This window comes from Aphelocoma coerulescens, chromosome 1 (genome assembly GCF_041296385.1).
Source record: "Aphelocoma coerulescens isolate FSJ_1873_10779 chromosome 1, UR_Acoe_1.0, whole genome shotgun sequence".
Taxonomy (NCBI): Eukaryota; Metazoa; Chordata; class Aves; order Passeriformes; family Corvidae; genus Aphelocoma; species Aphelocoma coerulescens.
In genome coordinates, this window is record NC_091013.1 from 3152068 (window position 1) to 3168058 (window position 15991).

The 15991-nt window shown below is 45.0% G+C and overlaps 1 protein-coding gene across 9 annotated transcripts in view; it reads right to left on the minus strand.

Moving 5' to 3' along the window:
• Positions 1–15991, minus strand: part of ERG (ETS transcription factor ERG) — a 135748-nt gene that overhangs the window by 14308 nt on the left and 105449 nt on the right. For 8 of the 9 annotated variants that reach the window (XM_069013138.1, XM_069013066.1, XM_069012987.1 and 5 more), the window contains 3 exons: positions 15432–15649; positions 3305–3456; positions 501–704 (listed from right to left, as the gene is read on the minus strand). In XM_069013138.1, coding sequence (XP_068869239.1) covers positions 501–704; positions 3305–3456; positions 15432–15649 — 574 coding nt within the window. Of the gene's footprint in view, positions 1–500; positions 705–3304; positions 3457–10534; positions 10613–15431; positions 15650–15991 lie in introns of those variants that run through there. The other variant, XM_069013355.1, reaches the window with a different exon arrangement.

Here is a 15991-nt window from a genome sequence, read left to right on the forward strand (position 1 = left end):
ACAATTAATTTGCATTTGGACTTCAGGGACTGTTCCTTTTTTTCCATGAATTTACAGAATTTTTTTTATTCAATTCAGTTAAATCTTCCCGATCCTATCCAGAGTACAGCAAACTGCTGCCAGTCCTTAGAATCATGCCTGGAATTCACTTTATGAATCAATGTTTGCACTCTCTTTTAGTTAAAATGGAAAGAAATGAGTATGTGACCAGAAAAAACATTAGCACTGAACCCTAAGTGATTTTTCTTCCTGCTGAATATGGTGAGCTTCAACTTGATTTTTTCTCTGAGATGGATACATAGAAAAGAGTCCCTAATTCTTCTCTTTGCGAAACATGAGTGAAATTAATGGGAATCTTTCCATCAAACTCATTAGGATTTGGGCTGGGCTCCCTATTATGTTCTTAGGAACAGCAACACTTGCAACAGACACTTGAAAACCCAACTATTCACAGCAATAAATTTAGGATTGACTGCGGACACGACGGAGGACTGGCTTACTCTCTCTGAGGTAGTGTAGGTGTGACAGGAGGATGTCTGCATTGTAGCTGGGGGTGAGCCTCTGGAAGTCATCCTTGGTCATTTTGCAGAGCTCCTTGCCGTCGATGTTCTGGAAGAGCAGGATGTCCACGTCCGGCAGCCCGTACTCCTTCACCGCCCACTCCAGCCACTGGCGCACGTGGTCTGTGCTCCACAGCGTGGGGTCTGTGAGGCCACAGAGCAGAAAATGAGCCAGGGAAGGGGAACTGCTGCAGCACTGGGCCAGTGCAAAATAATCCCCTCTTCACTGACTGCTGGAGGAATTAATTTGGTGTGCTGAGTGCAAGGGAGAACAACTGTGGAGAACTGCGAGCTCTGAGTGTTAACAACAAACCCTGTGCTGCTGAGTGAGCTCCTTCTCCCACTCAGCTCTTCTGCCTCATTGTTTTTAGGCCTTTTTAGCCACAGATTAGCAGAGCTTCTGGCCCACTGACAGCACCACAAGCTGTAGCCGAACCATTTTCAAAGCTCTCTGTTCAATCCTTATCTTTATTCAAGTGAAGTTTCCACTCATGTCTGAATGAATCTTCCTTGGGGGTAGGCTAAGTAAGCACTCACAGATTTGGGCAGTTATTTCACAAACTAGGGTGGGCCTCTAGTTAATAATATGAACTAGAATATTAAAATATTCTCAATTTTCTTTCCTAGACTGCTGTGTTGTACATTGCTACACCCACGTGGGTTTTTACTCAATACCTGAAGTATTGGCAAAACCATGTGGGGACAAAAAAGCCCCAAACAGTCCAGATTTCAAGCAAAATGTTTTTTCATGAATCCTTAATTTTAACTTACACTTGTTATTTTTCCTCCAAATTCCTCATTTTCTATTTCTCTCCCATTCTACTCTTCCCTGCTCTTGAGTAAGGAACCAACAACACAAAAGTCCCTCAGCTCCTACCATGAAGAATTTATACTTTTTGCAGAGAAAAGATTAAAGCCAAGGGGAAACAAATTCTTCAGGAGCTTCTGCCTTATCATCTTAACAATTCTGTGAGTTTGTGATATCCTCAAGGCTGGGAATGGAGCACATGGAGGTCAGTTGGCTGTTTCCCATCACAAGAAAATCTGGGACATAAATGACAGCCTCAATAGCTTTTCTGTGGCTCAACTTCAGTGCCATTCCCTCTATTTTGACTGTTGTTGAGGATGGTCTGAAAGAGGTGGAAACCTCCCGAATTCCACCAAAAAACATTTAAAATAATGCCTCCATCTGATATGAAATAAGCAGGAATCTGAAGGGATTCAAGTCTGGTGGTAAATCTTAGGTCTGGATGGGATTTCTCACCTACAGCAGAGAACTCTGAAAACTTCAGTTTGGTCTGAAGGAAACAACCAAACACCAGGAAATTTACCAAAATATTTTGATTATGTCTGTATTTTTAAACACTCCTTATTTATGATAAACAGGAAGTTACCACAGCTGGAAATGTGAATTTTTCTTTTTCACTTCTAACTTTACCACATGAACTGCCCACTGCCTATGCAGTAATCAAAACCAACTGATTTTCACCCAATAATTTCTTTAACTGACCTCAAAACAGCAAGGCTGTGACTGTGACCATCTTCTTCTTTGGAAGTCATTCAAATCCACCTCAAACACACCTCCAGGAATACACTAAATAAAAAATCCCTTGCTGAGCTAACCATGCTAAGGATTACTAAAAGACTTTGTAAGAAAAAAAAAGTGCCAAACACCAGGAAGAAAAATGTTTTAGGAGAACATTCAAAAGTTGTGTATTTCAGTGTTGGCAGGACACTCATTATTCAGAGCATCACTCTCCTGTGTCCAGAACAGAACTGACAATTCCACTGCAGGGGACACTGCAACAGATTTGTCCACACCTTTCTTGACAAATAACTGAAATAATCACAGCTTGCAAAATTGGCCACAGTCAGTACTCTTGCATGTCTAAGCAACTGAAAAACTGTAAGAATATTAAGCAACATGGCAGAGGCAGAAATATTTCAGACAGGCACCTCTCTGCTGGAGAAGAACCAGCAGCAAGGCATTCCCTCCTGGCTGCAGGTGTTGAGTTTACCCTGTCTGTACCCTGTGGGGTTTAGGAACACCCACAGATGCCATGATGCTTTGGCTTGGAAACAGGTGTGCTAATTATTCTGCAAAATATTCCAGGTTTGTTTGGAGGACAAGGCAGCCAGAAGTGACAAGAAGGAGGCAGCCTTCTTGTCCCACGAACTGCTGAATCCCACAGCCAAACCTGCTAAGGCTGACCAAGAATTTCTCAATTGTGCTCTTACATTGCAGTGGAGTTGTCAGTTTGCTTATTAAAATGTTTTATGCTGCCCAGACTCAGGGGATAACCCACATAAAGGCTTTTCATGCCCTGTTTGGTCCCACAGAAATGACTGTGTTTTGGTATTTTCACAGATAACCTTGCTACAGTGATCCTCTCTCTCTCTCCCACACACCCTGTGCCCAGCTTGTCCAAGGGATAAGAAATAGAAGTGGCTCTTCCTTTTGCCCACTTTTGGGTGAAATCTTCCAAAAGGAGCTATAGGAGTCAGATAAGATGTGAATGCCTTTTATCAGCCCATTCTGCTGCGGAAATGAGAAGAACAGATTGGAGGTGTTCCCACTGTGATCCCTCTCAGCTCATTCTCTCAATAACCCCTAAAAATTACTGCTCTTTTCCTCCTGATCACCTGCCTTGGTCATTTTCTCCAGACCCTCTTAAATAATCTTAGTAGACTGGAGAGAAATGCATCCTTTTTTTAGCATGCCATTTTGGTGTAGAGGGTCTAACCTGCTGGCACAATGACTCTTCGTTCATTGGTCGTCATGTTTGGGGGTGGAACGTGCTTCTCCTCCATGTAGTTTCCATAGTTCATCCCAACACTGTCCGAGCTGCTCACCATCTTCCCTCCTTTTGCCACGCTGCAGTCATCTGGAGAATTCCTAGGCATACAAGAAAGGTGTGCTTCCATTATTATTCCAGTCCTTATTAATATCACCTGCAGAGAATCACCTGGAATGAAATGGAAAACTGGGAGTCGAGCACCTGGAAACTCAGTACCCCCCCCACCCAGTGACTCTGCTGATTGCTCCAGTTGTCTAAAATCACCAACCAGGTTCAATGGACCATATATTGATTTTTATTATCACAGGATCAGGCTCTCAGATCTCTCCAGAAATTATAAACACTAATAATTTAATTCCAGACATGGAATGGAGGTTTGGTCATGAGCTTGTTCAGCCTGGTGGCTGCAAGGAGCTGCATTTCCCTCTCCAAACATCTCAGAGACAACTGAGAAACACAGAAATGCACTTAATTCACATTTTCTGGGGGAAAACTATTCTTCGTTGCTGTTGTCCAAGCAGTCCAAGGCTTGGAGAGCTGCCCACCTCCACTGCCATCATTGTTCCACACTCAGTTGCACTTCATGTCATGCAATGTATTCACATTCCTACCTAAGGCTCACAAAAAAAAGGAACATTTGCCAAAGCCATGATTCAAAATACCACACGCATGACTGGAAAAACCTTTCAGCTCCTGACTAGCTCGGTCTCCATGGTACTGTAGTCAAGACAGGGAAATCTGCAGAGGATCTGCAACCAGACACCTCTTTAATTTTGGCTTTGCTCTCTGAATAGAGTCTTTAGGTTTAACATCCCACAGGGGGTTCCCTAATGGCATTTTAATTGCATCGCAGTTTTCTTTCTGGCAGACACAGACATATTTGTCCCTTAATTTAATGTCTACAACGTGTTTCATCAGAGGGAGAAAAATTGTTACAAAAGTCAAAATAAAGAACTCAGCCATGGGGAATACCTTTAAATGTAAGGAGGTTGTTTGGCAAGGGAAGGAGGGTGTTAGTTGGGGCTTGGTTTCTTTAGCAATACCTCATTACTAACATTTCTTTTAGTCCTGCCATTTAACTCCTGAAATTGTGCCGTGGTCTCACTAAACAAGAGGCAAGTCACAGATTCATGGAATCATGGAATCACAGAGTGGTTTGGACTGGAAAGGACATTAAAGATCATCCAGTGCCACCCCTGCCATGGCAGGGACACCTCCCACTGTCCCAGGCTGCTCCAAGCCCCAATGTCCAGCCTGGCCTTGGGCACTGCCAGGGATCCAGGGGCAGCCCCAGCTGCTCTGGGCACCCTGTGCCAGGGCCTGCCCACCCTCCCAGGGAACAATTCCTGCCCAATCTCCCATCTAACCCTGCCCTCCTTCACTTTAAGGACTTTCCCCCTTTTCCTGTCACTCCATGCCTTGTCCAAAGTCCCTCTCCAGCTCTCCTGGAGCCCCTTTTTTAGGCCCTGTGACTCAATTGTGTTGACTGCTCAGCACTGTCTTGGCTCAGGAACTAACACAGTTACAATTCTCAGACGTGTGTTTTAAAAAAATATCAAGTACTTAGGAAGCTGAGATACTTAGTGCACATCTTAAATAATAAAAGCAATTTTTTTCTACACAGTGGTCCTACTAAGTTTACCATTCTATGTTAAGATAGATATTAAAGAAAAAAAATCACCTGCTGATGACTTTCAGTTTAAAAATAAAATAATGTCACAAGATGTCATTCAATGGATGACAAAATCTTCTTTAGGAGAAGGAAGAGGGCCTTGAATGTTGCCTGGAAAATGTTGGCTTAGCATACTTGTAGTGTATGACAACACTTTTTCCAGGATGCCTCTAAACACATCACATATGAAATCTGCCCTGTGTAAAAGCCCTGCAACTGCTCTGTCAGCCACAGGACTGAAAAACAACCACGAGGGAAAACACAGTCAGCACCTGCCACTGCATGGTGAATTCAGCCCTTCCTCTCACAACCAGAGCACTTGGGCAATGTTTTCTCAGGTTTAGTTTTGCTCTCTTACCACACACCACTAAATATAACCCTGGGATGCAGCCTATTTCTGTCCAAACAGAGCTGAGCAAAACAAAGCTGCTTTTTGTTTCAGACACAAACGCTGAAGAAGAGCTTTTGTGATGACTCCCTGTGAGTGAAATGTTGGCTTCTTCTGCTTCCCTTTCACAAATACAAATGGCATAAATGCATGAGTGAGTCTGCACTTTAAATTATGGATATTTGGGAACATCCTCCACCACCTGCCCTTATACCAGTGCAGATGTGGGCTATGACTCCCCAAAACGGTTCTGTTACAAAGAACTATTTGGCCCATTCACTGAATTTTTAGAAACAGAGAGCTAGCAACATCCTTTAGCTTAACTATTTAATTTTGGTGGGGTTTTTTTTCTGGGGACAGAAACCAGGGACAGAGGGACTCCAAAGTGAAATATCCCATCAGTAGCAGCCTACAGCACTTCTACAGGCAATGGTGCATTAAAAGCACTCTTGTAAACACTGAGCAGTAAATGATGTGAAAGATCCAGTAGCACACAGCTTTTGGCAATCTGACAGGGCTTCTGAGATGCTTTTCTCATCTGAATATAAACAGACAGGGGTGGGGAAGAAGATCATAAGTAAGTCATAACTTTTCATTAAAATCCAGAAGCAGATGGTCAAGGGTTTTGTCCCTTCAGCTCGCTGGGTGGACAAGCAAATCCCCCATCCATCAAATCTCCTAAAACCACGCTTAATTTCAGGCACGGAATCAGCTCCGTGGGATTTAACAGGACTACTCTGGTACTTCAAATTGAGTGTGTGCCCTAAACCACTGAGCCAGGGCTTAACTCAACTGCCTGGAACTAACTTCTACAGTACAGAAAGCAAAACTGAAAACGTAAGCAGATGCAAGAAAATGGTGTTTCTAGTGCCCAGAACAACAAGAGAGTGATTGTCTATGAAGGGGTTTTTTTAAGGACTTTCTGTGAGTCTGCTTTATTTCTGAACCACTGGGGGAGCAGGGTGGAAAAGCAGCTTTTGGAAAGTGTGCCCAGAGTGAAGGGTGCAGCTCTGCAGTGATTCATCCCCAGCTCCAGGTCTGAAATGAAACCAGAGGTGTTTTTCTTCACGGCTGCCTGTTATTTTTGCCCTTTGTAAATATACTGTTACAGCTGGAATTCACAAAAAAAAAAATACTAAAAAATTAAAAAGAGGTGTAAGACTACACACAATCATGGTACCCAAGAACACTTTGCCCAGTCTTGAGCTGATAAATGTCTGCTGAGAAAGTATTTTCTCCTTGGACCTAGAAAGCCTCACCTTTATACCGGGTTACTCAAAATCGAGCTGATTTGATGGTTAAATTTATCACCCACTCCTACCAAAGCTGATTGGAGTTTTGCCAGCCATTGACTCTGATGAAAGCAGATGTAAGTTCATAAATAAGTGCATGAAACACACTTTTTCCTTTCCACTATGCTACTATTTTCCCCATGTGACATAAAACACCTGTGTTGTGTCCAAGTGCAAGGTGTCAGAGAAATTCAGATTAGGAATCAGCAAAACCCTACATATGTCATTCCTGTAGTATAAACTCCTCTAATATTTCTGAGTTTCAGAGGGAAATAAATGAGAAAAAATGTATTCTCCAAATATCTACATGTCTTCAGAAGTTTATTTACTAAGCACAGCTTGGATTACAGAGGCTGCTACAAGGGCAGCTCATACCGAGGGCATTGCAAAGCTTGCTCAGCCTCATCCTCATTCACTGCAGCCTGTTCACGTTGTAGTGAATTCGGTCAGTGCTGCCTCCCCAAAGAGTTTGTCACTGAAAAAGTGGCCCATAAAGAAAAAACCTGAAACTTCCCTGAGATTCATTACTCTGAGATACAGTGGGGATAGCCAGACCCTCCCTGGTGAGAAGGAGCCTGCGCTGAGACTCTGAAAAGCACTTCCAGGGGTGATTTCAGAGGCCTCAACACTTCTCAGAGAATCACAGAATGGTTTGGGTTGGAAGGGAAGTTAAAGATCACCTTGTTCCAGCCCCTGCCATGGGCAGGGACACCTTCCACTGTCCCAGGCTGCTCCAAGCCCCAATGTCCAGCCTGGCCTTGGGCACTGCCAGGGATCCAGGGGCAGCCCCAGCTGCTCTGGGCACCCTGTGCCAGGGCCTGCCCACCCTGCCAGGGAACAATTCCTGCCCAATCTCCCATCCAGCCCTGCCCTCTGGCACTGGGAAGCCATTCCCTGGCTCCTGGCCCTCCAGCCCTTGGCAATTGTCTCTCTCCAGCTTTCCTGCAGCTCCTTCAGGCCCTGCAAGGCCACCCTGAGCTCACCCCAAAGCTTCTCCTCTCCAGGCTGAACAATCCCAGCTCTGGCAGCCTTTCCTCCCAGCAGAGCTGCTCCATCCCTCTGCTCATCCTGGTGCCTCCTCTGGACTCCCTTCCAAGACTTCTTGTGAGAGCAAAATTTCCCACAGAGAAGTCCAGCACAACAGAGGCATGAAAATGCCAGAAAACTCACACTGGTCAAAATCTCCCTGGGGTGCTCCCACAGGCTCCTGCCCAACTGCTCAGTGTACTGGGCTGGGGAGCTGTACACAAAGAAGTAAATAAAGGGGTGAGTAACTGGAAAAGGGATGGCCAGGGTGGGAACAAGCTGCCAGGTCTGTGGAAGGCAGGGAAGTCCCTCAGAAACACACCACTGGCTAAAGCTGCTTAAACTGCTGCTGAAGCCACAGCTAATCTTTGCTATAAGGTGTCAAAAGCAGTCCTAAGAAGACAAAAGAAAAGAAAAAAGAAAACTGTAGCCTCCCCTGGGCTATTCAAGTCATGGCACTGCTCTGCTCCATGTAGGGCTTTGCATGGTCCAGCAGCCCCAACAGGCCATGGCCATGGAGAGGAGGGAAGGGGGCATTCCCCTGCAAACAGAGCACCCAAAACAGGGGCAAACACCTCTGTGTGGGGTGCCCTGGGCTCGGTGGGTGCTCAGGGTTACGTGGGGCTAGCCCAGGGTCACTCAGAAATGTCACCTGGAGGCACCTCTGGTTCCTTTCTCCCATGACAGCACACAGAGTTTTTGGCTTTCTGTGAGCAAAACAGAAGGTGCTTTTTTACTGAGCTGTACACACAGCAACCATCCATCTCCAATTAAACAATAACTTTGGCTAATTCAATCTTTTAATTTTCTTTTTTATTTTCTTCCCCTTAGCTTTCCCCAGCTATCTTGCAACCCACAGCTGCCTTGAGCCTCAAGGCCATGGTGGCAAATGAAGGCAGTCAGCATCTGGCTCACTAGAGGCCAGTCAAGCTATAAATATTCCCAGCCTGGCTCTTTGTGCTCACAGTGTGGGGAAACAGCTGGTTTAAGTTTGACTGCACGTTGTCATTTCTCCATTAGTGCAAACACTTCAATATTTCTTACGTGTCAGGTTGGAGTGAAGAAAGGGAAAGCAGGGAAGGGGGTCACGAAAAGCCAAAGCTAAGAAATGATGTTCTGTATATACATAATTTAAAATTAGATTGCTGCCTGGGACAAGGCTGAGGTTTGACATGGTGATAGCTAGGCCAAAGCCACAACGACTTCCCACTTGGCCTATAACTTTCAGGACCTATTTTCTTTTGTTTTTCTTTTATTATTTTTATAGAAATTCTATTATGATGGTAATGGATTACATTTCTCAAATTGTATTTCATTTCAAGAGCTTGTAAGGCTGTTGTATGTGTGGTTTCGTAAAATATGAAATACCAGGAGATGAGGCCCTTCCCAAACCACACGTGCCTTCTTTTGTGGGCAGGGATCATATAGAAAGTTAGGAAAATAGAGCATGCCAGGCATAAACAGAAGTGACATCTTGTATGGAAACCATAATCCCCCCTGTCTGTGGAATGTCTGCTGATTTTCATGATTAGCACTAAGGGGCTGTGAGGGTGCAAAATGCTAAAGCCCATGATCAGCCACTTTTCCTTACCTTCTGTTTTGTCTTAAAAAGCTATTCCCAAACTTTGAATACCGAACACCCCCACTGATGCTGCCCTGATCAAAATGAAACACCCACTAATGACGGGGCAGAGGAGAAAACTCACCCCCAGCTCTTAATTAAGCGCTCTGGACACAGTAAATCCTGTACAGCAAATCAAAAGCAATGATGGCAATAGTCCTAAATAATGACAGCAATCACAACTCTTGTGGGCTCCTATGTCATTATTTGAAGACTATTTTTATATTTCACTGCCCACCTGAAAGCCTTTGGTTGCTGGAAAGTCAGTGGTCAATCGTGAGTGTCGCCATGATAATTTTGAATGAGCCCATTATCCCACAGTGGAAAACTTCTTATTTAGCACCTGCCAGCCCAGCACCCCCCAAGAAGCTTCCCAAAAAATAAAATAGCTGTAGTATTAGTGAGCTGAGTTTGTTTTTCTCCTTGGCAACGTTTGCCTCAAGAACAGAGCCAAACCATGCCCACACACGCAAGTGCTCGTGTTAAGCTGGTGGATTTTCAAAGCAAAGAGGAGCTTCTTGAAGCAGTCACATATCCCTGACTTTGCCATTTTTCCACCTTGGTAGCCAGCCACTCCACCAACCACCCAGTCTTTGGGAAAAAGGATTATTAGTCTGAGATAACCAACATCTTTTTACCCAAAATTAATAATACTTTACCCAGGCAGCTCCAATAGGGAAAATCATCCTCTTAGGACACATCTCCCAGCTCTGCCCTGGGCTGCTGCAGGGGCTGACTCTGCTGGAGACCTTCAAGGGCCTGCTGGGGGGTTTGGGGCAGGCTTGTTGTTTAGTCTGAGCTGAGGTTTCTCAGGAATCCCAGGGCTGGATGTCGGTGGTGTGCCACTAGATGTGGAAGGGACGTGGCACCGTGCCCCCGCCGCGGGGTTGTGCTCCAGGGGTGGAAAAAGCTGTGCCTTGGGAAAACAAGGGATGTCAGGCTGAGGGCTGCACATCAGCCCTGTCCCTCCCCATGCTGGACACTCACAAGGTGGGAGTCAAGAGGATGGGGCCAGAATTTTCAGTGATAGGATGAGGAGCGATGGCCATAAACTGAACCATGAGAAGTTCCACCTCAACAGGAGGAAGAATTTCTTTACTTTGAGGGTGGCAGAGCACTGGAACAGCTGCCCAGGAAGAACATGGAGTCTCCCTCTCTGCAGACATTCCAAACCCACCTGAATGCCTTCCTGTGTCACTTGCTCCAGGTGACCCTGCCTTGGCAACAAGGATCATCTCTAGAGGTGCCTTCCAACCCCAACAATTCTGTGATTCAGTGATTTTGTGATTCTGTGGAGCTGCTTAAAGACTCTAATTAGACCCACCAGTATCACATCATGACGCACAGGTGCCTCCTACAGCTTAAAGGCTGCCAGTCTGGATCCTGGGAGCTGGATGGATCTGCTGGAATACAGAGTTCCACATGGAAGAATTCTCCCTCCCCAGTGCCTGGGCACAGCAGCTGTCACACATCTCGATAGTGCAAGGTACCTCAAGTGCTCCCCATTCCAATTTGCTGGCTCGTACAGCTCAAAAAATCTACTCCTTAGGAGACTTTACATCAAGGGGAAAAGAAAAAAAAAACACCAGCAAGAAAACTCAAGTTCACCCTGGACTCTGAAAAGTCCTCCTGTGTGTCAGATGTACTGAACCCAGCGAGTACAGAGGCTCTTTGATGAAAATTCAGGCAGTTACATGCAGAGAAAAATGGTATTTCCCCAAAGAGCCAGCACAAAAGATGTATTAAGTGATAATTTCATTCTCAAATGGTTTTCAAGCAACAACTGGTAGCACTTAAATCAACATTTTGCACATGATTAAATCCTAAGGACAACTAATTATTTCTGGCATTTCTTTAAAACTTCTCTATCAGCCAAGCTGATGTTGGAAAGCTTCTGCTGTGCTTTCACTGCAGTTAACTTTCAAAATACTTCTTCAATGAAATCATCATGCTGCTCATGGCAAGAGAAATTTATCTGTGGCCTGAATAAGACTCTGTGTTCCACTTCAGCCCGCCTGAAAAAGATGGATTACCTACAGTAAATGTTATTATTCCAAGCTACCTTTGTGTAGTCCCACCCATGGGCACGGCAGAGCCCCATGGGTGAGTGTATTCCAGGATCACTGGGAAATCCATGGATTTAAGTGTTGTTTGAGCAGTACCCAGAGCCTCATGAGAACATTTCCACAGAGTGAATTTCTCCTTAAATGCATGACATGAATTGCACTCATTGTGGCAGAATTGCTCGTGCCTAATTTGATAAAATATATAAAGAACAATAAACAGCAAAGTACCAGTGTGGCATATGCAACCTCCAGATTTATACTACAGGGTGAATCTTTTGGCCTGACCCAGGAGCAATAAATAGCAGGAAACAGGATTATTACATTCAGGTGAAAGATTGACTGTAGGGTGGCACAAAGGGTCTCATTAGATTTATGTACCTGGGAGGAACAGAATGGCTGCACCAACATAATGTATTTAAAGAAACTAAATTTGATACCTGTGACAACCTGAATTATATATGCAACAACAGCCAGGTAAATGACAGCTTTAATTTAAACTTTTCTTGCTTTATTTAATTTAAGGTAAGCCCCCAGGCTATATTTTGTGGTGCTGGCAGCGGGGTTTAGCTTGAAAAATACTGTTATTGTTAAAGAAAAGTGGGTAGCTAATCCCCATGCAGCACACTGAAAATAACCCTTTAATTTCATTCTAATGGCATTTCTTTGGTATTCACAGGAATGCCAGCTCTGAGACCCTTATGTTTTGAAATTTAACGTAGGGCAATTACAGCCAAAGTGTATCTGGGGAAAGTTCTAGCAGAGGGGGCACATTTCTTCTCTGAGTGGGTGCTTAATTGGGGATAGCTAAGGGGCTCAATATGCTCCTAAAATGTTATACCCTCTTCCAAAGGACAGAATATATGGCCAGGAAGCACTGACACAGGGAGAAGGGAGAGCTGGACAGTAAAAAATTGCAATGTTAACTTCTCCCTGGCCACCACTTTGTGGGATCTCATTCCCTGCTTTGCATCCTGAATTATTCAGACTCAGGTGCCCACGAGGGAAGGCAATTACAGAGGATACCCTGGAGATCCTCGAGGAAGCACTTGCATGGCTCTGCAATGTGGGGTCATATTTTAGACTCCTCTGGGATGACCACAGGTTTTAAAATGGGTCTAAACAGAGCAGGTACAGTTTTACTAAAAAAGAAATGCAGCTCTAAGCGCTCCAGGTACTGCTTGTGTTAATATTTAACATACAAAGCATTTTAAGAACTGAGGAAATATTATCACTGAATATCATTTAAGGAAATAAGTTTGTGGACTGCAAAAGAGGAGGGTGAGGAAGGCTTCTGCAGAAAAGAAATTGCGAAGTAACCTACAGAAAGGCAGGGTAGCACTATCTGATACGCACTTTTTTCCCCCTAAAAGTGGCAGGAATACCACATTCCAATTCCCAGAGTGTAATAACACTACATATTACATACACACGTGTATGTGAGGTTTAGAAATGCCACAACATATTTATTTTTGTTGCTTGGCAGTGTTAGTTTCTCCATTAAAAGTGTAGTACTAAGATCTATTTTTTCAGGCATGAGTTAGGCCCTATAAAATAAAACGTCTCTGATGAAATAAAGTGTTTTTAAATTAGATTTTTTTAAATTATTTTTGTGTATAGTATGAACATGCAATATATGCATGCAGTATTTTTTGTTGTTGGGCTAATCTTTTTTTTTTTTGTAGCTTTCAAGTGATTTTATTTGTTTCTTTTTCAGCAAGTCATGACTTAGGAGGTGTAGCAAAGTACAAATTTTCTTTGTTGTCTCCAGTTAGGAACTCTGCACTGCACTTTCAACAGGGAAGGCTGTAAAAGAATTCAAGATTAATAAACAAACACCTTCCACTATCCCAGGCTGCTCCAAGCCCCAATGTCCAGCCTGGCCTTGGGTACTGCCAGGGATCCAGGGGCAGCCCCAGCTGCTCTGGGCACCCTGTGCCAGGGCCTGCCCACCCTGCCAGGGAACAATTCCTGCCCAATCTCCCATCCAGCCCTGCCCTCTGGCACTGGGAAGCCATTCCCCCTTGTTCTGGCACTCCAGTTCCTGATGAAGGGTCCCTCTCCACATGCACAAGCATTTTATGAGGACACTGCAGACACCTCTGAAGGAAATGCCGACACCTCTCTACACAAAGGGGAATTTTGGCAGCTGAAACCAAAGCCACCTCCTGTCTACTGACTGCAGGGAGCCAGAGCATCATCCTGAGCGATTCAGTGAATGCATGCACTAACAGAAAACAGCAAAAAAGAAGGAGAAATTACAGAATCACAGAATATCCTGTGTTGGAAGGGACCCACAGGGATCACCCAGTCCCACCCCTGGCCCTGCCCAGACCCCCCACCAATCCCAGCCTGGGCATCCCTGGCAGCGCTGTCCAAACGCTCCTGGAGCTCTGGCAGCCTCGGGGCCGTGCCCATTCCCTGGGGAGCCTGGGCAGTGCCCAGCAGCCTCTGGGGGAAGAACCTTTCCCTGCTCTCCAGCCTAAACCTCTCAGCAACAAGTAACATTGTTATCTAATAATAATTATCTACTCTAATGCACCTTAAGGAATTTACACTGAGGGAAACGGTGATCAGTTCTCTTACAGAAAAGCCAGCACAAATACTTAAAAGGCAATTTTAGGAAGCAGGTAAGACAGATATTGAATCAATATTTCATTTGTGATTATACCTCTGCATTTGCTTAGCACAAAAAAAAATTAAAAAGACACTGAATAAAAGACACTTGAACTTCTGAATAAGCAGCCTTACAAGAAGACCTCCTCCAATTCTTTGTAACTTCAGCTCACCCCTATTATTTCTACGTATCTCAAATCTTTGACTACTCACTGGAAATTCTGATTTGACTTCAGCACAATTTCCATCCTCACCACTGAACAGAGGAGGTGTGATAAGCTGTCAGACCACTTTGCCCTGCTTGTGCTGCTCGTCACATCAGCACAGCAAGTGTGAACAGCAACCGCAGAGCCCAGGGCTGAGGTTTTCCTGAACAACTGATCCTGGGAGATGAGATTAAAATGCAGGTGTTTGTGACAGAGAGATGTGAAGCACAGGCTCCACTGGTACAATTGTCAGCAACTGACTCTTCTGGACCTTTGCCCTTCAGCAACACCAAAGGGAAACTGTTTTAAAGACAGGCAGGCATTTTAAACAGGAAAGCACTTGTTTGGATAGTTTCCTTGAAAATAAAAAATACAAATCTGCATTGTGTTTTGTCAGATGTCCCACAGGGCGCTCCTAAGCTTGGGAAAGCCACCAGTCAACATCCAAAAATCCACTGCAATACCCTGTCAGCCTAATTTATTCAGGTCTCCTTTATAGTGACACTCCTAAAAAAATGTCCTGAGACAACAGTTAATGCACAGACACTCTGTGGCTACTGCCTGTTGAGCTGAGTAATTAATTTTCCTGCTCCTTTCTACTCCCCTGCCTGCCTCCATATTTATGTTCCTTTTTCAGCCCGAGTTCTTAAATCCAGCTCCACTTTTTGGCATTATTTCTACAGTAAATACAAAAGTAAAGATCAATAGTTCACTCCCTCTGCCATTACATGAATTGAATTCCAATGTTTCCCTGTTTGGTTATATTTGGAGCAAAGGCAAGTGCCCAAATGGCTGGATTTGACAACTTCCATGCAGTGTTAGATCACACACACCACAGCCTTCAATGGATCAATGGTGCTGCTCCAGGCTACGGCAAATCCCCATTTTATTAACTTTAATATGTGCTCTTTCACCTGGTGTGCAAAGCAAATTCACATCCAAAAATTATCCACAGTCAAAGGAAAGGTATTGCACAAGCTTATGAGAAGTCTGTGCCTGTAGCACCATTTTAGCCCCTCTGGAACACCTGAACAGGGCTGGCAGGGTAAACTGGAGCCTTCTGGGATGGCAGCAGTGGCCTGGCAGGATATCCAGAGGCACCTAAAATGGTGCTCAACACAAAGATTTAGACAACTGAGCCACACCCATCACAAAACCCCTGTTCTTGAGCCACCACCAGCCTTATTACCTTGACCCGTTAACCTGGTTGGGGTTACACTCCATCTTGATGGTGACTCTGGCCGGGGGCTGGGACAACCAGTCCTGCTGGGGGACACGTGGGCTCATCTTTGAGGTCTGCCCATATTCACTGGAGGAGGAGGCCGTCATCTCTGTCTTGGTGAGGTGGGGTGATCCGTAGGCACACTCGAACAGGGACTGGTCTTCGCTCACCACCGATAACGCTTCCTGCAAACCAGAGAAGGGTCAGTGCAGCCACGTTGCAGGGCAGCCAGCACAATATTCCCCAAGGGAAAAGGGCTTGGCCCTTCACAGGGAGGTGAATGGTCTCATTAGTTCTTAGGCACAGCACTGCTCTTGGTGCAGGTGAGGACCCATGGGGACAGATGTTGTCAGCACATGATGGGAGGACAAGGGAACGTCTCCCTGGAGAGACCCTTCCCACAGCAGATGCACAAACACACGCTACCAAACACTTGGGAACACTGGCCAGCAGCTGGGAGGGAGGAGAGGGCAGGGTGGGAAGCAGAGCTCAGATCTGTGGGGTCTCAGTGGTGATGCAGAGGGTGA